The 24976-nt window shown below is 41.2% G+C and overlaps 1 protein-coding gene across 5 annotated transcripts in view; it reads right to left on the bottom strand.

The window, feature by feature from the left end:
- The window catches only part of dnaja1 (DnaJ heat shock protein family (Hsp40) member A1), a 32370-nt gene extending 20244 nt beyond the window's left edge, over positions 1-12126 (bottom strand). Inside the window, exons 1-6 of one of the 5 annotated variants that reach the window (XM_071406902.1) lie at positions 11932-12043; positions 9931-10107; positions 9565-9710; positions 8599-8782; positions 8365-8469; positions 7637-7864 (exon numbers count right to left, since the gene is read on the bottom strand). In XM_071406902.1, coding sequence (XP_071263003.1) covers positions 7637-7864; positions 8365-8469; positions 8599-8782; positions 9565-9696 — 649 coding nt within the window. In that variant the 5' untranslated portion in view covers positions 9697-9710; positions 9931-10107; positions 11932-12043. Of the gene's footprint in view, positions 1-7636; positions 7865-8364; positions 8470-8598; positions 8783-9564; positions 9711-9930; positions 10135-11774 lie in introns of all 5 variants that reach the window. The other 4 variants (XM_071406903.1, XM_071406905.1, XM_071406901.1 and 1 more) reach the window with 4 other exon arrangements.
- Positions 12127-24976: the final 12850 nt, after the last annotated feature.

Raw genomic sequence — 24976 nt, 5'->3', positions numbered from 1 at the left:
TGCTGTTGTGATGTTAGCTATTGTAGTAAGCTAATATAACGATATATTGTGTTTTCGCTGTAAAACACTTCAGAAATCGGAAATATTGTCTGTATTCACAAGATCTTTCTCTTTCATTAGCTATCCACCGTATATTTGTCTGAAATGATTTATGATGAGTAATAAGGTAGTTGACGTTGGTGTCTATTTTCTCTGGCTACTCCCGTGCGATTTCTTACTGTAGCTATGATGGTAGCAGTAATGTAAAACTGATTTATAGCTAAAATATGCAATTTTTTGGAACAAAACATAGATTTATTGTGTAACATGTTATAGGACTGTCATCTGAGGTAGTTTTTTCTAGGTTATTTAGGTTGGTTCTAGGTTAGTTAGGTTGGCTTGTGCATGCTACTTGCATCCTACTTGTGCTGTGAAAAATGTCTGTCCTCTTTTTTATTTGGTGGTGAGCTAACATAAATATATGTGGTGTTTTCTCTGTAAAACATTAAAAAAATCGGACATGTTGGCTGGATTGACAAGATGTTTATCTTTCAAATGCTGTATTGGACTTGTTAATGTGTGAAAGTTAAATATTTTAAAAAAAATAGATTTTGAATTTCGCGCCCTGCACTTGAGCTGGATGTTGTCATAGGTGTACCGACGTCGGGCTGCAGCCATAACAGGTTAACCAGGGCAAGGTGACCGGAAACATGACCGAATACAAACAGTGTAGCTATTCCCTCCGCAAGGCAATCAAACAAGCTAAGTCCCAGTATAGAGACAAAGTAGAGTCGCAATTCAACAGCTCAGACACAAGAGGTATGTGGCAGGGTCTACAGTCAATCACGGATTACAAAAAGAAAACCAGCCCCGTCGCGGACCAGGATGTCTTGCTCCCAGACAGACTAAATAACTTTTTTGCTCGCTTTGAGGACAATAGTGCCACTGACAGAGCCCGCTACCAAAACCTGCGGGCTCTCCTTCACTGTAGCCGAGGTGAGTAAAACATTTAAACGTGTTAACCCTCGCAAGGCTGCAAGCCCAGACGGCATTCCCAGCCGCGTCCTCAGAGCATGCGCAGACCAGCTGGCTGGTGTGTTTAAGAACATATTCAATCAATCCTTATCCCAGTCTGCTGTTCCCACATGCTTCAAGAGGGCCACCATTGTTCCTGTTCCCAAGAAAGCTAAGGTAACTGAGCTAAACGACTACCGCCCCGTAGCACTCACTTCCGTCATCATGAAGTGCTTTGAGAGACTAGTCAAGGACCATATCACCTCCACCCTGCCTGACACCCTAGACCCACTCCAATTTGCTTACCGACCCAATAGGTCCACAGGTCCTCCAAACTCGTCATCAAGCTCGAGACCCTGGGTCTCGACCCCGCCCTGTGCAACTGGGTCCTGGACTTCCTGACGGGCCGCCCCCAGGTGGTGAGGGTAGGTAACAACATCTCCACCCCGCTGATCCTCAACACTGGGGCCCCACAAGGGTGCGTTCTGAGCCCTCTCCTGTACTCCCTGTTCACCCACGACTGCGTGGCCATGCACGCCTCCAACTCAATCATCAAGTTTGCGGACGACACTAGTGGTAGGCTTGATTACCAACAACGACGAGACGGCCTACAGGGAGGTGGTGAGGGCCCTCGGAGTGTGGTGTCAGGAAAATAACCTCACACTCAACGTCAACAAAACAAAGGAGATGATTGTGGACTTCAGGAAACAGCAGAGGGAGCACCCCCCTATCCACATCGACGGGACAGTAGTGGAGAAGGTGGAAAGTTAAGTTCCTCGGTGTACACATCACGGACAAACTGAATTGGTCCACCCACACAGACAGCGTTGTGAAGAAGGCGCAGCAGTGCCTCTTCAACCTCAGGAGGCTGAAGAAATTCGGCTCGTCACCAAAAGCACTCAAACTTCTAAAGATGCACAATCGAGAGCATCCTGTCGGGCTGTATCACCGCCTGGTACGGCAACTGCTCCGCCCACAACCGTAAAGCTCTCCAGAGGGTAGTGAGGTCTGCACAACGCATCACCGGGGGCAAACTACCTGCCCTCCAGGACACCTACACCACCCGATGTCACAGGAAGGCCATAAAGATCATCAAGGACAACAACCACCCGAGCCACTGCCTGTTCACCCCGCTATCATCCAGAAGGCGAGGTCAGTACAGGTGCATCAAAGCAGGGACCGAGAGACTGAAAAACAGCTTCTATCTCAAGGCCATCAGACTGTTAAACAGCCACCACTAACATTTAGTGGCCGCTGCCAACATACTGACTCAACTCCAGCCACTTTAATAATGGGAATTGATGGAAATTAAGTAAAAATGTATCACTAGCCACTTTAAACAATGCCACTTAATATAATGTTTACATACCCTACATTACTCATCTCATATGTATAGACTGTACACTATACCATCTACTGCATCTTGCCTATGCCGTTCTGAACCATCACTCATTCATATATCTTTATGTACATATTCTTTATCCCTTTACACTTGTGTGTATAAGGTAGTAGTTGTGGAATTGTTAGGTTAGATTACTTGTTGGTTATTACTGCATTGTCGGAACTAGAAGCACAAGCATTTCGCTACACTCGCATTAACATCTGCTAACCATGTGTATGTGACAAATAAAATTAGATTTGAAAAATAACATTTACATACAATTGAAGTCGGAGGTTTACATACACCTTAGCCAAATACATTTAAACTCAGTTTCACAATTCCTGACATTTAATCCTAGTAAAAATTCCCTGTCTTAGGTCAGTTAGGATCACTACTCTATTTTAAGAATGTGAAATGTGAGTGATTTTTTCCAGCTTTTAATTCTTTCATCACATTCCCAGTGTGTCAGAAGTTGACATACACTCAATTAGTATTTGGTAACATTGCCTTTAACTTGTTTCACTTGGGTCAAATGTTTTTGGCCCATTCCTCTTGACAGAGCTGGTGTAACTCAGTCAGGTTTGTAAGGCCTCCTTGCTCGCACATGCTTTTTCAGTTCTGCCCACAAATGTTCTATAAGATTGAGGTCAGTGCTTTGTGATGGCCACTCCCAATACTTTGACTTTGCTGTCCTTAAGCCATTTTGCCACAACTTTGGAAGTATGCTTGGGGTCATTGTCCATTTGGAAGACCCATTTGTGACCAAGCTTTAACTTCTTGACTGATGTCTTGAGATGTTGCTTCAATATATCCTACAGTTCCTTTCCTCATGATGCCATCTATTTTGTGAAGTGCACCAGTCCCTTCTGCAGCAAAGCACCCCTACAACATGATGCTGCCACCCCCGTGCTTCACGGTTGGAAAGGTGTTCTTCGGCTTGCAAGCCTCCCCCTTTTACCTCCAATCATAACGATGGTCAATATTGCCAAACAGTTCTATTTTAGTTTCATCAAACCAGAGGACCTTTCTCCAAAAAGTACAATATTTGTCCCCATGTACAGTTGCAAACTGTAGTCTGGCTTTTTATGGCGGTTTTGGAGCAGTGGCTTCTTCCTTGCTGAGCGCCCTTTCAGGTTATGTCGATATTGGACTCGTTTTACTGTGGATATAGATACTTTGTACCGGTTTCCTCCAGCATCTTCACATGGTCCTTTGCGGTTGTTCTCAGATTGATTTTCACTTTTCGCACCAAAGCACATTAGTCTTTGAGACAGAATGCGCCTCCTTCCTGAGTGGTATGACAGCTGCATGGTCCCATGGTGTTTATACTTGTTCATCTGTACAAACAATAATACACGTGGTACTTTCAGGCTTTTGGAAATTGCTCCCAAGGATGAACCAGACTTGGAGGCCTACAATTTTTTTTCTGAGGTCTTGGCTGATTTCATTTGATTTTCCCATGATGTCAAGCAAAGAGGCACTGAGTTTGAAGGTAGGCCTTGAAATACACTGCTCAAAAAAATAAAGGGAACACTTAAACACAATGTAACTCCAAGTCAATCACACTTCTGTGAAATCAAACTGTCCACTTAGGAAGCAACACTGATTGACAATAAATTTCACATGCTGTTGTGCAAATGGAATAGACAACAGGTGGAAATTATAGGCAATTAGCAAGACACCCCCAATAAAGGAGTGGTTCTGCAGGTGGTGACCACAGACCACTTCTCAGTTCCTATGCTTCCTGGCTGATGTTTTGGTCACTTTTGAATGCTGGCGGTGCTCTCACTCTAGTGGTAGCATGAGACGGAGTCTACAACCCACACAAGTGGCTCAGGTAGTGCAGCTCATCCAGGATGGCACATCAATGCGAGCTGTGGCAAGAAGGTTTGCTGTGTCTGTCAGCGTAGTGTCCAGAGCATGGAGGCGCTACCAGGAGACAGGCCAGTACATCAGGAGATGTGGAGGAGGCCGTAGGAGGGCAACAACCCAGCAGCAGGACCGCTACCTCCGCCTTTGTGCAAGGAGGAGCACTGCCAGAGCCCTGCAAAATGACCTCCAGCAGGCCACAAATGTGCATGTGTCTGCTCAAATGGTCAAAAACATGAGGGTGGTATGAGGGCCCGACGTCCACAGGTGGGGGTTGTGCTTACAGCCCAACACCGTGCAGGACGTTTGGCATTTGCCAGAGAACACCAAGATTGGCAAATTCGCCACTGGCGCCCTGTGCTCTTCACAGATGAAAGCAGGTTCACACTGAGCACGTGACAGACGTGACAGTCTGGAGACGCCGTGGAGAACGTTCTGCTGCCTGCAACATCCTCCAGCATGACCGGTTTGGCGGTGGGTCAGTCATGGTGTGGGGTGGCATTTCTTTGGGGGGGCCGCACAGCCCTCCATGTGCTCGCCAGAGGTAGCCTGACTGCCATTAGGTACCGAGATGAGATCCTCAGACCCCTTGTGAGACCATATGCTGGTGCGGTTGGCCCTGGGTTCCTCCTAATGCAAGACAATGCTAGACCTCATGTGGCTGGAGTGTGTCAGCAGTTCCTGCAAGAGGAAGGCATTGATGCTATGGACTGGCCCGCCCGTTCCCCAGACCTGAATCCAATTGAGCACATCTGGGACATCATGTCTCGCTCCATCCACCAACGCCACGTTGCACCACAGACTGTCCAGGAGTTGGCGGATGCTTTAGTCCAGGTCTGGGAGGAGATCCCTCAGGAGACCATCCGCCACCTCATCAGGAGCATGCCCAGGCGTTGTAGGGAGGTCATACAGGCACGTGGAGGCCACACACACTACTGAGCCTCATTTTGACTTGTTTTAAGGACATTACATCAAAGTTGGATCAGCCTGTAGTGTGGTTTTCCACTTTAATTTTGAGTGAGACTCCAAATCCAGACCTCCATGGGTTGATAAATTTGATTTCCATTGATAAATTTGTGTGATTTTGTTGTTAGCACATTCAACTATGTAAAGAAAAAAGTATTTAATAAGAATATTTCATTCATTCAGATCTAGGATGTGTTATTTTAGTGTTCCCTTTATTTTTTTGAGCAGTGTACATCCACAGGTACACCTCCAATTGACTCAAATGTCATTTAGCCTATCAGAAGCTTCTAAAGCCATGACGTAATTTTCTGGAATTTTCCAAGCTGTTTAAAGGCACAGTCAACTTAGTGTACGTAAACTTCTGACCCATTGGAATTGTGATACAGTGAATTATAAAGTGAAATAATCTGTCTGTAAACAATTGGGAAAATTACTTGTCATGCACAAAGTAGGTATCCTAACCAACTTGCCAAAACTAGTTTGTTAACAAGAAATTTGTGGAGTGGTTGAAAAATTAGTTTTAAATGACTCCAACCTAAGTGCATGTTAACTTCCGACTTCAACTGTAAATATTCAGACCTTTAACACAGTACTTTGTTGAAGCACCTTTGGCAGCGATTACAGCCTTGAGTCTTCTTGGATATGATGTTACAAGGTAGGAAATGTCTTGGTGGTTCCAAACTTCTTCTGTTTAAAAATGGAGGCCACTGTGTTCTTGGGGACCTTCAATGCTGCAGACATTTGTTGGTACCCTTCCCCAGATCTGTGCCTCGACAAAATCCTGTCTCGGAGCTCTTCAGACAATTCCGTCGACCTCATGGCTCGGTTTTTGCTCTGACATGCACTGTCAACTGTGGGACCTTATATAGACAGGTGTGAGCCTTTCCAAATCATGTCCACTCAATTGAATTTACCACAGATGGACTCCAATCAAGATCAATGGAAACAGGATGTACCTGAGCTCAGAATCATAGCAAAGATTCTGAATAGTTAGGTAAATAAAGTCTGTTTTTATTTAATACAGTTGAAAAAAATCTAAAAATGTGTATCCGCTTTGTCATTGTGGTAGTGTGTAGATTTAGGATTTTTTTTTGTCCATTTTAGAATAAGGCTGTAACGTAAGGGGTCTGAACACCTTCCGAATGCACTACATACATGCACGCATACACAGTGGACAAAACAGTCTACATTTCCGTAACAGACTGACCAGGTGAAAATTATGATCCCGTAGTGATGTCTAATGTTAAATCCACTTCAAATCAGTGTAGATGAGGGGGATGAGACAGGTTTAAGAAGGATTTTTAAGCATTGAGACATGTATTGTGTGTGCCATACAGGGGTTGAATAGGCAAGAAAAAAAGATTTAAGTGGTTTTGAACGGGGTATGCCAGGCGCACCGGTTTAATTGTGTAAAGAACTGCAACGCTGCTGGGTTTTTCATGTGTATCAAGAATGAGCCACCACCCAAAGGACATCCAGCCAACTTGACAACTGTGGAAAGCATTGGAGTCAACATGGTCCAAGCATCCCCGTGGAACGCTTTAGACACCTTGTAGAGTCCATGTCCCGACAGATTGAGGCTGTTCTGAGGGCAAAGGTGTTCCTAATGGTTGGTACACAAGTTGATATGTAGCCAGGCATTTTGTCAATTGACTGCCATTCTGCACAATAGGGTCAAACGGAGCTATAAGTGGGCTGGCCTAGTTACGGAGCCACCACAAATCCTGGAAATGTTTTGGAAAGGACCATGTGAAAAGGACATATCTGTATGTTTTGTTTGGCCCTGTATAGTGTGAATCAGGCACTGATGTGTCACTCACTATGTCATCTTATATCACAATACTCTTCATTCCTGGTCCCAGAAGACCAGAGCCATAGTCTCTGCCCAGCTCTAGAAATGCTGATCCAACTAATCAAGATTTTGACTACATGCATTAGCCGTGTAGCTCTCCAGGACCAGAAGTGAAGAAAATGTAGGTTATATCACATAACAGACATCCAAAACTCTGGCTAAATGGACAAACATCAAAAACCTCATATCCTCAAAATGGAGAAAGAAAATCTTTACACTTTTACCTGTTAAATTGGCAGTCACTCTGCTAGCATTCCCATCCACAGGCAGCTTGGTCTGTCAGTAACAGTGTCAACAGGGCCATGGCGCATCCCGTGTCAACATGCTTAACCCAACCCCAACCCCCCACGTCGCTACACAAACATAGTGAACAATAGGCAGAGTCTATGCTCTTGACAATTTGTACTCCACACAAATCAAACGAGTCAAAGAACTGTTGGACCTCATAGCAAAAATAAATAAATAACATTCAGGGTAGAACATTTTAATTTATTGTATACATTAACTATAATAAGTTTGTCAATTGTGAGCTGTGGAAAGACTTCAATTGATTGACAACTAATCAACCGCCTCACCTTTGTCAATGTGGACCTCCAGGATCTTCTTCTGCCGCAGAATCTTCCGTCCACTGCAGGCCTTGCAGCGGTCCTTGTGGCTGATGCGCTGGCCCTGGCCCTGGCAACCCCCGCACACGGTGGACACCTGCTGCACCATGCCCGGTCCCAGCTGGTGGAGGCGCACCTGCATGCCCGTGCCGCGACAGGACATGCACATCTCCACCGCGCCCTTCCTTCCCCCGCGACCTACCCCAAACCATAGCCATGTCAGTCCACATCACCCCAGTTGTTTGCAGCAGTAACTCTCATTACATAACCGTTAAACAGAACCCCACATGCTGTGTTTGACAGGGCGGTAAATGCTAGTCAACAGATAGCAATTCTGTGGCTTAATGATCCGCTGTATAAATGTACTTGGAGTAAGCAATAACATCTATGTATGCATTTTATAGTCAGAGCAACAAAAATGGAACCAAATAATACTGTTTGGGGATTGTACGATGATAATCTCAAAAATGTTTTACCCTAGCCGAGGCATTTACCTCCCTCTAACAGTTAATTGTTCATAATGTGATACGGTTTTTAAAAAACAAAAAATTACATCCAATCCATGCATGAACACACAGGGCTATTCAACCTGATGACTTCAGGGTCACCACACTGGTCATTTTCATCCATCCCTTTTAATAAGGGACTGATCAAGACCAATGTTAACCAACAATGTAACATGTGTAGTAATGTAGCACCTTCACATCGCTCGCAAATAACATTCTTCTGGACAGCAAGTTTCCTCGTGGCGCCATTGAAGAGGTCTTCCAAAGAGACTGTGAGCTGATGAACCACATTCTTTCCTAGGTTGAGAGCACATTGGGGCAAAGCATCAGCTTTAGAGAAGTTAAGAAGAACCACAGAAAACCAAAGGCCAGAATTTGAAGTCTTCTGTGGAAGGTAACATTTCTCTGTACTTCATTTTGTTTTACCTCTCCTCTCCCGGTGCAGTCGGCCACCTCCTCCAAAGAACATGTCAAAGATGTCCATGGGGGATCCAAAACCCCCGCCACCTCCGCTGCCCCCTCCTTTTATTGCCTTCTCCCCTCCCCGGTCGTACACCTCTCTCTTCTGGGAGTCTGACAGCACCTCATATGCCTGAGATATCTGCTTAAACTGGGAAGAAAAAAAACTGAATGAAAAGGGGGATACCTAGTCAGTTGTACAACTGAAATGTATCTTCCGCATTTAACCCAACCCCTCTGAATCAGAGAGGTGCGGGGGGCTGCCTCAATCGACATCCACGTCTTTGGCGGCCGGGGAACAGTGGGTTAACTGCCTTGCTCAGGGGCAGAACGACAGATTTTTACCTTGTCAGCTCAGGGATTCAATCCAGCAACCTTTCGGTTACTGGCCCAACGCAATCAATTCTCAGAGTGCAAACTACTAATAGAAATCTCAACTAGTACTCAAAAACATTAAACTTACTAGAATTGTCTGACAGAACTGTAGAAACAATTTATGTATTTTCCATATTCATCTCTTAAAAATAACCTGGCATAACCGGCATCAATGTGCTCGATTAGCATACATCGCTCCCTCTCTGAACTTGCCTCTGACTGGGCTTGAACCAGGGTCCTCTACCTTGCCAACACATGTGACCACCCACTCGACAATGTGAAAAAAAACATTTGAGCTATACAAAAGGAACCAATTGTATAGATCAATCTACAAAATTTCATGCTAGCTGTGGAGTGAGCTTACTGTACCTCTTAACTCCGCTAAACTGGCATGAATAACGTATATCCACTCAACCACTGGTCATGAATCAGAACCTATTCATAAGAGTTTTACATTGTTTATATAACATACACAGCTCACAAAGATAAAGGTGGTACGACAAAAATAAACTCTGATCATCATGGACGCAAAGTGGTTTCCTGAAAACTTCCACTCACTTTCTCCCCCTCCGTAGGGTTCTTGTCAGGGTGGTATTTCAAGGCCAGCTTACGATAAGCCTTTTTCAGCTCATCTGGTGTGGCATTGGGCTTAACACCCAACATGTCATAAAAGCCGGTTTCCTTCACCATTGTTGTTGGTTAGTCTGCAGAAGAAGAAAAAATGCTGTTCACACAAGTGTCAGTTTCTCTTCCTGTATGACATATAGTGCTGAGCGATGTGCTTTGAGGTCAGTTCAGTAATAGTTTGATTATAAAAAATAAACACATTTTGATAGATTTTTTTATTTGGGGGGGGGGGGGGGGGGGCTATGCAGTCTTACAAAATCATTATCTTAGTAGTTCTTCAAAGTAAATATGGCATACCTTACGACTGCTAAACACCAACTATCAAATCTTAGATTATGTATTTTCAGCTAGATATCACACGAAGCAACTGCTCTTTCCCTCTCCGTCTCTGACTGGACAAGTAGATGCACAATGGACTTTGTTCAGTGCAGTTAATGTAGAATATTGGCCTGTTGGGAACAGTTTGGGCTTGATCTGATCTAAAAGAAAGTGAGCATTGCACTCAGGAAAAAAATTAATTAAATGGAAATCATATAATTGAACCGAAGTTGGTCAATCAGTTGTTAAAATTCGCTCAGCACTAATGACATTCTATTTGCATTTGAAACCACTTATTGGTATGACAAGTTCCCCACCACTGCAACTTCATGATAGAAATATCCCACTCAGATAGCATTAGAAACAACAAAGTTGGTGAATAGCAACATATATTTTCAACATGAGGGGTTAGCTCTTAACATCTGAGTTTCTGAACCCAGAAACTCAACATCGTGAGACTTCTGAGAACACATGCTAAACAGACCAGAGGGGTGTCCTACTTACTACAAAGCAAGCTAGATCTACTTGGGGTATCTACAGCAAACCAGCTTCAGATAGCTTCACATTCCAGCTCAGGCTTCTTCCATCATACAACAGTATTTATTGCTTGGCCAAATGCCACTAACTCTAGCAGGCTTGTAAATGCACATGGCTAGTCAAACTCAGTGCCACATTAATTTGTGCCTAAATCAAAATAAGAGAAATTCTCTTGCAAATTCAGCCGGCTATGGTGTGAATTATAAGTGCCATCTTATGTGCTTTTCAATGCACAACAAGTATCTTCCCCCGACTCCTATCGATAAAATAATTGTTTTGTCAAACAAAAGTTTTACTGTGCGTGAAGTTTAAAATGCATTCTGTCACTAATAAATGTGCAATGTGATATTAACACTACTCTTTTTTAACAAACATTTGCTTTCTCCCTAGTTTTCAGCCGTCAGCTTCGCCCACGACGGGTTCATGTGAACTACAATCCTGACGCTGTGTTTTAACATCAATATTCATCGCTTGGGATACGGCTTTCAAAACATATGGCTCTTCTTTCATCAGCAAGAAATCATCTGTAAATAAAGAGAGATACTTACTGTGTAATTTTTTTTGTACTTAATGTAGTAGTTTTGCACAGATACACATAGCTATGGAAGCCCAATATTGGACTAAATGAGCCTAACATTACTTATTAGTTAAAGTATCTTACATTTTAGGTTTAAAGGGCTCTGGAAGCCAAAACAACCAAATAAACGTGAATCGATTCTCAACTGCGGTAACGTTACGGTTCTAGAAATATCAATCCCTGTACTTTCATATCAACTTCACAAATGCTAAATACACAACTACTGTACACTGTTTTAACCGGGTTTAACAGTTGCTGAGGATAGTATTTTTCAGTGACACATTTGTGGCGTTTGTCTTCAGTTTACACACAGGTAACGTTAGGTGTTCGCTCAGACGCAAATAGCTAACATTCATTAGCACAGATAACGTTAGTCCACTGTCTTCTGTCTGTAAACAAGCGCTGTAATAAGGATATATATGGGCTTGTGGAAACCCTATAAAATGGTGTGTATCAATTTAACATTTTAATGTTTTACTATTAGCGTTATTTCTCTGATATGAAATGTAAAGTCCTCATGGTTCCACGTTAACGTTGCGGTCTTTGCCAATACTAGAAGCGCTAGCTAGCGTCGAGCGTTAGCTACGTCATTAACGCTGGCTAGCTAACGTTACATTATTACTAAATGCTTAAAGGACAACAGAGACCCATCTAGCTAGTTACCCGTATCCAACACGATAACGTTAAGTTAGCCAGCTAGGTAACTTACCTTGGTTTGGTAGCTAGCTAGGCTAACGTTAGCTGGCCAGCTATCCACGACCTAGCTAACTGATAGTAGTAGCTTAGCTAGTAGTTTATTACTATACCAATTAGGAACATTACTTTTTTTTGCAGAATGAAAACAACATTAAATTGTGGTTAGCTACCTGTTACAATAGACGGACGTTGAGAGAAAGGACCTTGTTTAACTTATAACACCCCTCGTCCTGGCGATGAACTTCCAGAACCTTCTACTACTTGCACCGCCTACTTTAATGGTGCTTTCAAGACAACTCGGAAAAAACGAGGTCAAACCATGACGTCGGTGATTTTCAGGTCGGGAAGTCGGGGCTATAGAAAGATGCCCGAGTTTCCGACTTGGGATTCCGAATTTGATGGACTTTCCCAGTTCCCAGTTGCCTGGAACCCACTGAATTCAGAGATTTCCCAATTCAGAATTCCGAGTTGTTTTGAACATGACATTATTGACAGTGGCGTGTATTCATGGTTGCCAAGGGAAGCCAGGCCTCCCCCCCAAAATGACCAAGAAAAAAATATACAATTATTTATCTTTTGTCTCTCTGGGTTTCATAATTTTCCTTACATTCACAAGAGCCCCTCTGTATGTGTAGGCCATCTATCTAATACTGTCTAGTCCAAAAGACTATGACATTGTTGCCACCCCTAGCATTGAATGTAACAGCAAACATTTGGCCTTTCTTTAAAAAAAAACTGGTATAAAATAATAGCCAATCAGTCTCAAGCTGAACTGAATGAGCTCAAATGTGAATGGTCCTGGCACACCAAAAAAAGTGTCAAGTGGGAAGCCAGTTTGGATTTGTCCTCATACTTCATTGACAGAAACAACTTGACTTGTTGCGTCTTGTGTTGTTGTCCTCAGGTGGCTGGCTAGCTAAAGTTGGCCCTTTCCTAAATTAGCCATGGATGGAGATATAGAAAAACAATACATCATGTAACTAGTAGCTTAAACAGGCATCTTGGTGCATTTGGCATGTCAAAAACAAGTAGTGATGAAGTCAATCTCTATTTTATTAGAACCCCCATTAGCTGTTGCGAAAGTAGCAGCTACTCTTCCTAAGGTCCACACAAAACATGAAACATGACAAAATACAGAACATTTATAAACAAGAACAGCTTGAGGACAGAACTTCATAATTTTTTTAAACGACACACATACTGAAGCCTACAAATCAATACATACACACAAAATATCTAGGTCAAATAGGGGAGAGGTGTTGTGCCTTGAGATGTTACGTCATCTATTTTTTTTAAACCAGGTTTGCTGTTCATTTGAGGAATATGAGATAGAAGGCAGTTCCATGCAATAATGGCTCTATATAATACTGTACGCTTTCTTGAATTTGTTCTGGATTTGGGGACTGTGAAAAAAACCCGGGTGGCATGTCTGGTGGGGTAAGTGTGCGTGTCAAAGCTGTGTGTAAGTTGACCAACTTACAAACAATTTGGAATTTTCAACACATTAATGTTTCTTATAAAAATACGTGATGCAGTCAGTCTCTCCTCAACTCTTAGCCAAGAGAGACTAGCATTCATAGTATTTAAAATAACCCTCTGATTACAATGAAGAGCAAGATGTGCTGCTCTGTTCGGGGCCAGCTGCAGCTTAACTAGGTTTTTCTTTGCAGCACTTGACCATATGGCTGGGCAATAATCAAGAGAAGACAAAACTAGAGCCTACATGACTTGCTTTTTGGAGTGTGGTGTCAAAAAAGCAGAGCATCTCTTTATTATGGACAGACCTCTCCCCATCTGTATAACCATTGAATCTATATGTTTTGACCATAACAGTTTAGAATCAAGTAATTTAGTCTCCTCAACTTGTTCAACAGCCACACCATGCATTACCAGATCCAGGTGAGGTCTAGAACTTAGGGAATGATTTGTACCAAATATAATGCTCTTAGTTTTAGACATGTTCAGGGTCAGTTTATTACTGGCCACCTGTCACGAGAATTTTCAATCCCAATGATAATAACTATCAATCAATAGCTTTGACCAATCCCCGAGATTTGTAAGACCATGGGTATAATAATAATTAGGCAAAGACTCAGCTTTATGCAAAAGGTTAGTACAGTTTATTCAGAGAACGTTCTAAAGTCAAGAATGCAAACACAGTCTTTATAACACACTCAAACAAGTTCAAATCTTAAGCTACGCCTTGCTCAGACAGTCAGTGTTTTTCCACTACACAGATACATTGTTTCTTTAACTCCTGATGAGTACCAGTGTTATAGATGCAAGAATGGCACCAAGAACTTAGATGATTTTAATGGCTGAATGGTAATCGTTAATGTGACTGACTTAGGTTTGGAAGTACAGGAGAAAATTCTTAACCTAACAGCACCTATAACTGATGTAGGGTGGGCTCATACCAGCAAAGGACGCATACGACAAAAACTACCAAAAAGGGTGGTTAGGAACTTGCGCCCCGAGGTTATTGGTCCAACCAGTTCGAGTTAGTCATCAGAGGCCAGTTATAGGAGGCTAAAGTAGGCACAGGAGGAGTTTTGACCAAAATGAGAGAAGATTTGTCTAGATGGATGCTATTGGCATCCTCAGGGAAGTTACAGATTAATACAAAGCTATGAATCAAATAGGTGAAGACTATACCACTACGTTCTTTTGGTGGTTGACAATAAATAAAAATGTGGATTGGATTAATGACCTCTATTATAATCAACAGAGATTTGTGAATGATACTGGGGTTGCAGTAAAGGAGTTCTCTGACCAATTATCCGCCACCTCCCTCATGACCTGGTAAAATAGACTGACTCTCGATATGTTATTGGCAGAAAAGGGCGGGGTATGTAGAATGATTGGAGTCCATTGCTGTACGTTTATTTTTTAATAACACAGTTCCAGACGGATCAGTGACCAAGGCCCTGGCAGGGTTGACCACATTAGCTCATGAGTTAGCAGAGAACTCTGGGGTGGATACTTCCCTCACAGGGTAGTTCGATAGCATGTTTGGGAAATGGAAAAATGTCATAATCACTGTGTTATGGGCAACCTTCACCTGTATGACTGTGTTGGTATTATGTGGCTGTTGTTTGATTCCGTGTATGCGAGGTCTCATTTGGTGATGCGAGGTCTCATTTGGTGATGCAACAGATGGTGAGATACGGACCGATTCCGAGCCCCGACCAGTGGGAAGACGAATACAGAGTTCCAAACCTAGTAGATGATTCTGGTTCCTTCACTTACGAGAAGCCCATGTTGGATGAGAACATTTTTAATGTTTAGACTGTTTTTTAATGGAGATTATGATAAAAATCCTAGCAGGAAGAGTTATAATTGGATATAGGCCTGGAGCAGTCGATGATGAGTATCTGATGTAAATACATGTAATGGTTTTGTTTATTCTTGTATAACATTTATGTTTCCATATGGCGTTTGATGTATCAGTGTGTATTATTTAGTCATTAAGGGTGGATTGATAAGGGAATTATATGCTTAATTGTAATGACTAAAAATATTCCACACTGAAACCATATAATTGTATGAAATTTATTAGAATCCTAAAACTATAATCTGATGATGTGTGTAGTCTTAGTCTGAATTAGAACAAGGACCTTTTCTCCCTTTTTAGGACGTAAACAGGGTGCAAGTGTGAAACAAATGATAAGAGGAGCTATCGACAGACAAGCTGTATTACTGTGTTCCTTACAGGACATTCTGTCTCCACCCGTGGAGGGGAGAAACTGTTAGACTTGCAGAAAATTATGAAACATGTTGCAGATTAACTTCTCTGCGCTACGGATCCCTTTTACGGGATCATTTTCCTAAACGACCGCTGAATTGCAGGGCGCAAAATATTACAAAAAATATTTATAATCATGCAATCACAAGTGAAATATACCAAAACACATCTTAGCTTGTTGTTAATCCACCTATCGTGTCAGATTTTTAAAATATGCTTTGCAGCGAAAGCAATCCAAGCTTTTGTGAGTGTTTCAATCAATGCTACAACAGCTAGCCCCAAATTAGCATGGTCACGAAAGTCAGAAAAGCAATAAAATTAATCGCTTACCTTTGATAATCTTCGGATGTTTGCACTCACGAGACTCCCAGTTACACAACAAATGTTATTTTTGTTCGATAAATATTACTTTTATAACAAAAAAACGCCATTTGGGTTGCGCGTTATGTTCAGAAAACCAAAGCCTCGTTCCGTTCGACGAAAATTCCAAAAAGTATCCGTAATGTTCGTAGAAACATGTCAAATGTTTTTTATAATCAATCCTCAGGTTGTTTTTAACAAACATAATCGATAATATTTAAACCGGACCGTAACCTATTCAATAAGAGAGAAAAAGATAATGGAGAGCTACCCCTCTCGCGCGCAGGAACTAATCAGAGGACACCTGACTAGTTTTGAAAAATCTCGCTCATTTTTCAAAATAAAAGCCTGAAACTATGTCTAAAGCCTGGTCACAGCCTGAGGAAGCCATTGGAAAAGGAATCTCGTTGATACCCCTTTAAATGGAAGAAAGACGGGCCAGGAAACACAGATAAAAAAAATAAAAAAATCACGTCCGGGTTAGATTTTCTCAGGTTTTCGCCTGCAGAATCAGTTTTGTTATACTCACAGACAATATTTTGACAGTTTTGGAAACTTTTGAGTGTTTTCTATCCTAATCTATAAATTATATGCATATTCTACGATCTGGACCTGAGAAGTAGTCCGTTTACCTTGGGAACGTTATTTAAAAAAAAATAATAATCTGGCCCCTAGCGTCAAGAGGTTAAAACTTCTTGTCAATAGGGGGGCGCTGTTTTGACTTTGGAAAAAATCTTGCCAAAATGAAACGGGCTCGTACTCTTTTCTAGATCATACAATATGCATATTATCATTACTATTGGATAGAAAACACTCAGAAGTTTCTAAAACTGTTTGAATTATGTCTGTGAGTAAAACAGAACTCATTTTGCAGCAAACTTCCATGCAGGAAGTGAAAAATCTGAAAACGAGGCTCTGTTTCAGGGCCCGCCTATTCAATTGCCTTATATTTATCGATATGCATACACTTCATACGCCTTCCACTAGATGTCAACAGGCAGTGGAAGGTGGAATGGGGTGTCTAGCTTGATCTGAGGCCGAACAAGAGCTCCGCGCCCCGGAGCTCGACATTGGCTTCTGAAAAGCGTTACGTATACACGGCGAATATCTCCGGCTCTGATTTTATTTGATACATGTGATAATAACATCATAAAGTAGTTTTTTTCAACCGAGTTTTATCAGTTTATTCAACGTTTATTGGGACTTTTGGAATTTTCCGTTCTTTGCGACAAGAGTTGATGGGCATGTTCGCGCCACATGGCTAGCCAAGGTTGCTAATTCGACAGAAGAAATGGACATACAACAAGTATTTTTATGTAAAGTTTATGATGAGTTCTTTGGTCAGATTAGGTGAGTGTCCAAAATATCTCCGGAGATTCTGGTGAATCGATGCTACGTATTCACAATGTATAATCAGGATTTATAGCTATAAATATGCACATTTTCGAACAAAACATAATTGTATTGTATAACATGATGTTATAAGACTGTCATCTGATGAATTTGTTCAAGGTTAGTGATTCATTTTATATCTTTTGCTGGTTTTTGCGAAAGCTACCTTTTGCGTTGAATAAATGCGTTTGTGTGTTTGGCTATTGTGGTAAGCTAATATAATTCTATATTGTGTTTTCGCTGTAAAACACTTAAAAAATCGGAAATATTGGCTGGATTCACAAGATGTTTATCTTTCATTTGCTGTACACCATGTATTTTTCATAAATGTTTTATAATGAGTATTTAGGTATTTCACGTTGCTCTCTGTAATTATTCTGGCTGCTTTGGTGATATTTTTGATGGTAGCTGCAATGTAAAACTATGATTTATACCTCAAATATGCACATTTTCGAACAAAACATAAATGTATTGTATAACATGTTATAAGACTGTCATCTGATGAAGTTGTTTCTTGGTTAGTGACTAATTTTATCTCTATTTTGTCGGTTTTGTGAAAGCTACCTATGCGGTAGAAACATGGTGAAAATATGCGGTTGTGTGTTTGGCTATTGTGGTTAGCTAATAGAAATACATATTGTGTTTTCGCTGTAAAACTTTTTAAAAATCGGAAATGATGGCTGGATTCACAAGATGTTTATCTTTCATCTTTCCAATACAGCAAGTATTGGACTTGTGATTTCATGAAAATTATATTTTATGATATCCCTGTACCGTTAGGCTAGGCTATGCTAGTCAGCTTTTTTGATGAGGAGGATCCCGGATCCAGGATGGGTATCACTGAAAGTTTAAAGTGAACCCGAGGTGGGTTGGCCGAGTACTTCAATCTTCAGACTTCAGATCAAGCTATACACTCCATTTCTTCTCTCACTGCTTATTGACATCTAGTGGAAGGCGTATGAAGTGCATGTATACTAATAGATTTCAAGCAAAAGATTAGGGAGGCCCTGGAACAGAGCCTCGATTTCAGATTTTTCACTTTCTGACAGGAAGTTTGCTGAAAAATGAGTTCTGTTTTACTCACAGATATAATTCAAACGGTTTTAGAAACTTGAGAGTGTTTTCTATCCAATAGTAATAATAATATGCATATTGTAAGAGCAAGAATTGAGTACGAGGCCGTTTGAAATGGGCACCTTTTATCCAAGCTACTCAATACTGCCCCTGCAGCCATAAGAAGTTAACAAACAGTCTTCTCATGTGTTCTGCTAGTATATCTTCAACTTCTATGTCTACCTGTTTAGCTAAAATGTAATCCATCATTTAAAGAGTTAGATCCTAGTAAACCAACTCTAGGGATAATATCTTGACCTAATATTTTAGCTACCATAATCGTGTCCGCCAGGTAAGTTGGGAACGCTTCTACCCATTTGCTATATTTATCTATTATAAAACCTTTTTTTAAGTAGTTCGTTATCACATAGGCCACAACGTCTTTCCTAACCTGCAGTGTTTCCTAACCTGCTCTACCCTCCTTCCTCCCTGTTGACACATGGCTCTGCCCATGTGTCAATATTGCTGCATATCTAAACAATGACTTAGGTAAGATTAGTAAATTATCCTTATGTCTGACATTTTCTTGTAGGATCGCCCCTTTCATTTTCCACATGTCCAATTCTCCCTGGGGCGTTCGTTCTTGGCTATCCTGTAACAATTCTCTGTCAAGTGTCTTATCTACTTTTAAGATTTATCTGTGCTGCTTTGTATGGTTTTAAACGCATATGTGCTGGCTATGTAAATAGTAATCTTTCTCTCCTTTCTTATTTCGCAGGCTCTAGTCAATGCTACTATTTCGGCCTGCTGTGCAGAATAATTTCTGGGCAATGGTTCAGTGTCTAACACCTTAGATCCTGAAACCAACTAAGCTTTCATTACACTTTTAGTTAGGGTAACAACTACTTCCAACAAAATCATCATATCTCTTCCTAGCGAATTTACTAACCCTACACTTAAAATAAAAACTAAAATACCTGTCTCCTCTCCTAACTTTTCATATTTTTTAAAACCAATGGAGCTGACAGTCTCTCCAATAATTAATATCCTAAAGCTAAGCGAACCAAAATCTCTTCTGAATCCCTCTATTCCTGTCTTAGGATGTGCGACTCCTTCTAATGCCCTTGCTACATCCCTCTGTGTCCATGCCCTATAGACTTCTATCGTGTCTGGTTATGCTCCGTCCCCAGCTCTGGGGTTGGGTAAGATTATGAGTGGGAATTGGGGTATCTTCTCATCGTCATCTAACTATTCTGTGTCACTTCTATCTTCTCTCAATCCTGGCTTATTATGAGATTCTAACCTTTGTAACGCTCCAGGTCTCCTGCTCCTCACTCCCAGTCTCTCCCTCTCATTCTCCTCAAATTCCTTCTGCTCTCTCTCTATCTTGCTCACTTCCTGCCCCCCCCCCTCCTCCTCCTAATACTCCCAAACCATCAAGTTCACCTTAGGGCCCAGCATAGAGGGAGCCCTTCTCCGTCTGCCTTTTCTACTATCTGTCTGTCGCTCTTTCTTATAACAGTCAGTATCAAATATGGGTTGTTTCCAAATATTAACAAAATGTCTCACTGTCTCCCTGTCTGCACTCATGGATGTTTAGAAAAATCAACATGTCTATGGTAGTAATCTCTAAGATTATTACCTAGTTGATAAAGTTCATCTCGATTCCTCTCAATGATCCTGAATCACCACAGATGTCATATGTCCCTGTCCTGTTGGCTTAGAATATGTTCTAAATACTTAACATAAGTCTACCATTATTAAACTTATTCTTGCTAATTTTATAACCTTATTCAACAACCAACTATAATAATACTATTATATCAATTTCACAGTCTTGTTGTGGTAAATTGATGACACTGCATACAACAACAGCTGATTACCTAAGGGAAAATTCAACTTTGCTAGATTACTAAACATTACTTAAGCCAAAATAGTGTGAGTTTCAAAATAACCTTATGACAGTTTTTTTATAAACCCACTTTCGCCCCATTTTTAACCCATAATTCTCCATGAGAGTATTGTATAAAAAATACTACTACTGGTCAAAAGATAAAACAAAGTTTCAAATGACATAATCAGATCAAAATCCCTACTCTGAAACCCTCCACAAAGAAAAATTATTGAACCCTTATGGCCATAGGAAGAGAGACTTAAGGAAGTCTTCTCATCGTCAAAGGTTATGCCCTATCTTTCTTCTCATTGGTTTAAATTACAAATATGTCAAAGAACTATAAACTCCATCATAATTATCCCTTACACAAATTACCTTAAATCAGTATTACAAATGACCTCAAATTCATTATCCAAATTCGCCCTCCCATGAGGCTGATCAGACCACACAGGAGAGCCACGATAGAGGTCAAAAGTCATACCACCCTTTCAAATAAGTATTTCTTACTATATTAGATAAATTAAAGAAAAACCATCAAACATTTTCTACATGTTGTATCCCAGGTTCCCAGAACATTACCTTATCTAAAGAATTTATGTGTTTAATTAAAACTCAGAAAATAAAACTTCTAAAATTCCATATGTATGTGTACCCCTTTAAGATATCGTGGCTCTAGGAAACATTCCAAAGAGAGACAATGAAACCCTCCTTTTCCCAGAAAAGAACAACCACTTGGTCAGCATTCATTATACTGCACTGATTCAGAAACCCAAACATTGACTACAAACAAAACCTAATAATAATGACAATTCCATTGTACTCCCTCCAATCATTAGTTTTAAACTTCCTCAATGTTTATATGTACTTAATTGAACATGCGCAACCCTTGGATACAATACTGTACTTCAAATCTATGAAATTCCCCTACTTAACATACTACTTGACTAGTTTGGCCCAAGCTTGCTTTGAAACATTAAAACCCATTCAGTCTCTCTGCAAACCGTCTCTCAAAGTGCTTGATAAGAATACCCTGCCATTAGACACACACAACTGTGATTAATGTGCACTGTCCCTGTAAAATAAAATGAACTCAACCTGCAATCCACTTTACTGACCTGCCATTGTTCCATGTAATGGAAACAGATTATAATGTTCGAATACATCAACGTCCTGTTCAAATTCACTGGTGTTACCTAAACAATCAAACCAAGAATCAATAACGAGAAACTATCACAAAACTTTTACGATTCAACTATTCAGACCTGAATCCCTTACAGCCAAATATAGCCCAGCGCGCACTACCAACCAGTGATGCCAACCTAGCAATTTTGTTGCTCGATTTAGCAACTTTTCAGACTACCCTGGCCACCTTTTTTTTCAATCAGCACCTAGCAACACATTTAGCTACTTTTAAAAATGTATTTGGAACTTTTAGCAACTTTTGAAAAGTGACTCAAAGCTATAATGCACGCATTTTCCCTCTAAATGACACAAACAATTTTCTCTGTCACACACTCAGTCACAACACAACAGCAAAAGTGCATTGTGAGTGACGTCAGCAGCAGGCGCTCAGCTCGTGCACAGGCAGCAGCAATTTCAGCAAATTGCAAATCATTGTTGACTGACTGCAAGCCAAACCCAATGAATATAGTGACATCACAACGTCATCACAACGTCAATGACATCACAACGTCATTTAGCAACTTTTAGCAACAAATCAACCTGCATCTAGCAACTTACCCTGAAAATTAGTTGGCAACACTGCAACCAACTCTCCTATTCTTACCAGTAGGCAAAAATATAACCCCTACTCAAACAACGTTCTGCCTTACCTCTAGATCTAGTCACGCCTCATCTTCTTCTTCTTCCTCCTCTGAATCGGGCTGTGGGCGCCTATTGTTCTTCTCTCCCTTTCCACCCCGATTCTCACACCTGCCTTTCCCCTTATGTCTGCAGTTTCAGTGATTGTGTCCTACTTTGTTACAGTATTTGCAGGGTGTTTTACAGTCCCTAGGGAAATGTCCTGTTCTATCGCAATTAAAACACCGCTTCTCTCCGTCTCTGTCATCGCATTTCCCTGTTTTTCCCCTTCTGTCTACAGAGTCTCTGCTCCTCCCCGCTATTTCCCCTAGGGTTTCTATCAGGTACTCTGCTTTTTTCTGTTCTTTTTAAATTCTGTCGTTTTTCTCATTGCTGCCCATAGTGAACGGCATATCTCTTTACCTGTGCTAGAGTTGCTGTTCCCCATCCTACTAGAGTCCTTTTTATGGCACGACTTATCTCTGGGCGCATTCCAATGAGGAAATCTATTTTCAGTTGCCCTGTGATATGCTGTATCGTTCCCCTGTGCTACCGGTGTCTCTATTAACCCACTGTTGGCATTGAATACATCTTTCAGCCTCTCTAGGTACTGACTTATGGTCTCACTGTCTCCCTGCTTACATTCGTGGACCTTGGAAAAATCGGCATGTCGGTGATAGTGTCCCCTCAGATTATTACACAGCTGTGTTATTTTGTCGAGATACGGCCCATCTGCTGCCCAGGGCAATACCACCAAATAATTATGTCCAGGTACCCACTGTCCCCGGACCGCTGCCCAGTCCTTTCCCACCAGCTGTCTTACTGCTCTCTCAATTTCCCCTGTGTCTAGCTTAAAGCTGGCTGCTAGACCTTCCAGATCTCTTCTGAACCCTTCTATACATTTACATTTACATTTAAGTCATTTAGCAGACGCTCTTATCCAGAGCGACTTACAAATTGGTGCATTCACCTTATGATATCCAGTGGAACAACCACTTTACAATAGTGCATCTAACTCGTTTAAGGGGGGGGGGGTTAGAAGGATTACTTTATCCTATCCTAGGTATTCCTTAAAGAGGTGGGGTTTCAGGTGTCTCCGGAAGGTGGTGATTGACTCCGCTGACCTGGCGTCGTGAGGGAGTTTGTTCCACCATTGGGGTGCCAGTGCAGCGAACAGTTTTGACTGGGCTGAGCGGGAACTGTACTTCCTATACCTGTCTTAGGATGCACTACACCCTCTACGGCTCAGACCACATCTCTTTGTGTCCATGCCCTGTATACATCCAGAGTGGCCTGTGCCCCATCATCCCCAGCTCGTGGGTTTGGCAATGCTATCATAGCGTACTGGGCACTCTCTCCATCCTCCTCCTCTATCCATTCTGGATCTCCCTGGACTCTGATTATGGAGATCCAGTCTACTGAGGGCCTTAGGTCTTCCACACTTAGGCCCTAGTCCCCGTCTATCTTTTTCCCATTCTTGGGTTAATTTTCTGAACTCTCTATCCTCACTCTTTCTCCGTACTAGCTTAGTACTCTCCTCTCTCTTCCTTTCCTCTCTCAACTTCAGTAGTTCCTCTCTCTCCTTACCCTGTACTTCCAGCAGCCTTCTCAGGGCTTTGACTGTCCTGTCCTCTTCACTATCTTCATGTCTATGTTTTACCATTAACTCTAGCTTTTCTACATCTAAACGTCCATCAAATTCGTACTTCTTTCTCCATTTTGGGCCAAAATAAATGTTCCTTTTATCCTTGGATTCAATATACCTCTCATTCCCGGTTAATTCCGGGACCTCCTTTGAGGATTTACCACCCATATTATTCAATTACTTTCCTTTTATTATGCTTATTCTCACAATCTACGTGTGTGCTTTTACTGTTTTTATACTTAAATCTTACAATCTATGTGTGTGCTCTTATTCTCATATATTTTTAATAGTCCCAGACTACTTCCCATATATTTTTACTAGTCCCAGACTACTTCCCATATTGCTCTAATAGTCCCAGACTACTTCCCATATTCCTCTAATAGTCCCAGACTACTTCCCATATTCATCTAATAGTCCCAGACTATTTCCCATATATTTTGAATAGTCCCAGACTACTTCCCATATATTTTTACTAGTCCTAGACTACTTCCCATATTCCTCTAATAGTCCCAGACTATTTCGATATGGGGTAGTTTCTTTTGGTAATGGCCTCAACTTCCTTGAGTCATTGCGGACCCAATTTCGTTCAATACTCAGCCCCCAGTTTTATATTTATCTAGATGCTTTGTTACTTTTGAACTTTCTCTATATAAACTTCTAAAAACGGTATACTGAATATGAATCCTCCTGGACTTTAGTAATTATCACCTTACCTACACAAGATTTATAACAATGTATACGTCTAATGCAATTATGGATCCTACCCCGAAAACCATGAATAAAGCTCCTTTTGATATTTTAGCATCTAACACCCAGAATACATAAAAATCCTTTACTCATTGTAACGAATGTCGTTGGGAGAAGGAGAAGACCAAGGTACAGCGTGGTAAGTATTCATAATACTTTTAATAAATATGAATACTTGAACAAAAACAACAAAGCGACAAACGAACAGTTCTGCAAGGTGCAATACACAAAACAGAAAACAACTACCCACCAAGCACAGGTGGGAATGAGGCTACCTAAGTATGGTTCTAATAATTAGGCAAAGACTCAGCTTTATGCAAAAGGTTAGTACAGTTTATTCAGAGAACGTTCTAAAGTCAAGAATGCAAACACAGTCTTTATAACACACTCAAACAAGTTCAAATCTTAAGCTACACCGTGCTCAGACAGTCTGTGTTTTTCCACTACACAGATGCATTGTTTCTTTAATCTGCAACATGTTTCATAATTTTCTGCAAGTCTAACAGTTTCTCCCCTCCACGTGTGGAGACAGAATGTCCTATAAGGAACACAGTAATACAGCTTGTCTGTCGATAGCTC

Source organism: Salvelinus alpinus, chromosome 6 (assembly GCF_045679555.1).
Source record: "Salvelinus alpinus chromosome 6, SLU_Salpinus.1, whole genome shotgun sequence".
Lineage (NCBI taxonomy): Eukaryota > Metazoa > Chordata > Actinopteri > Salmoniformes > Salmonidae > Salvelinus > Salvelinus alpinus.
This window is presented reverse-complemented; position numbering and strand designations above follow the sequence as displayed.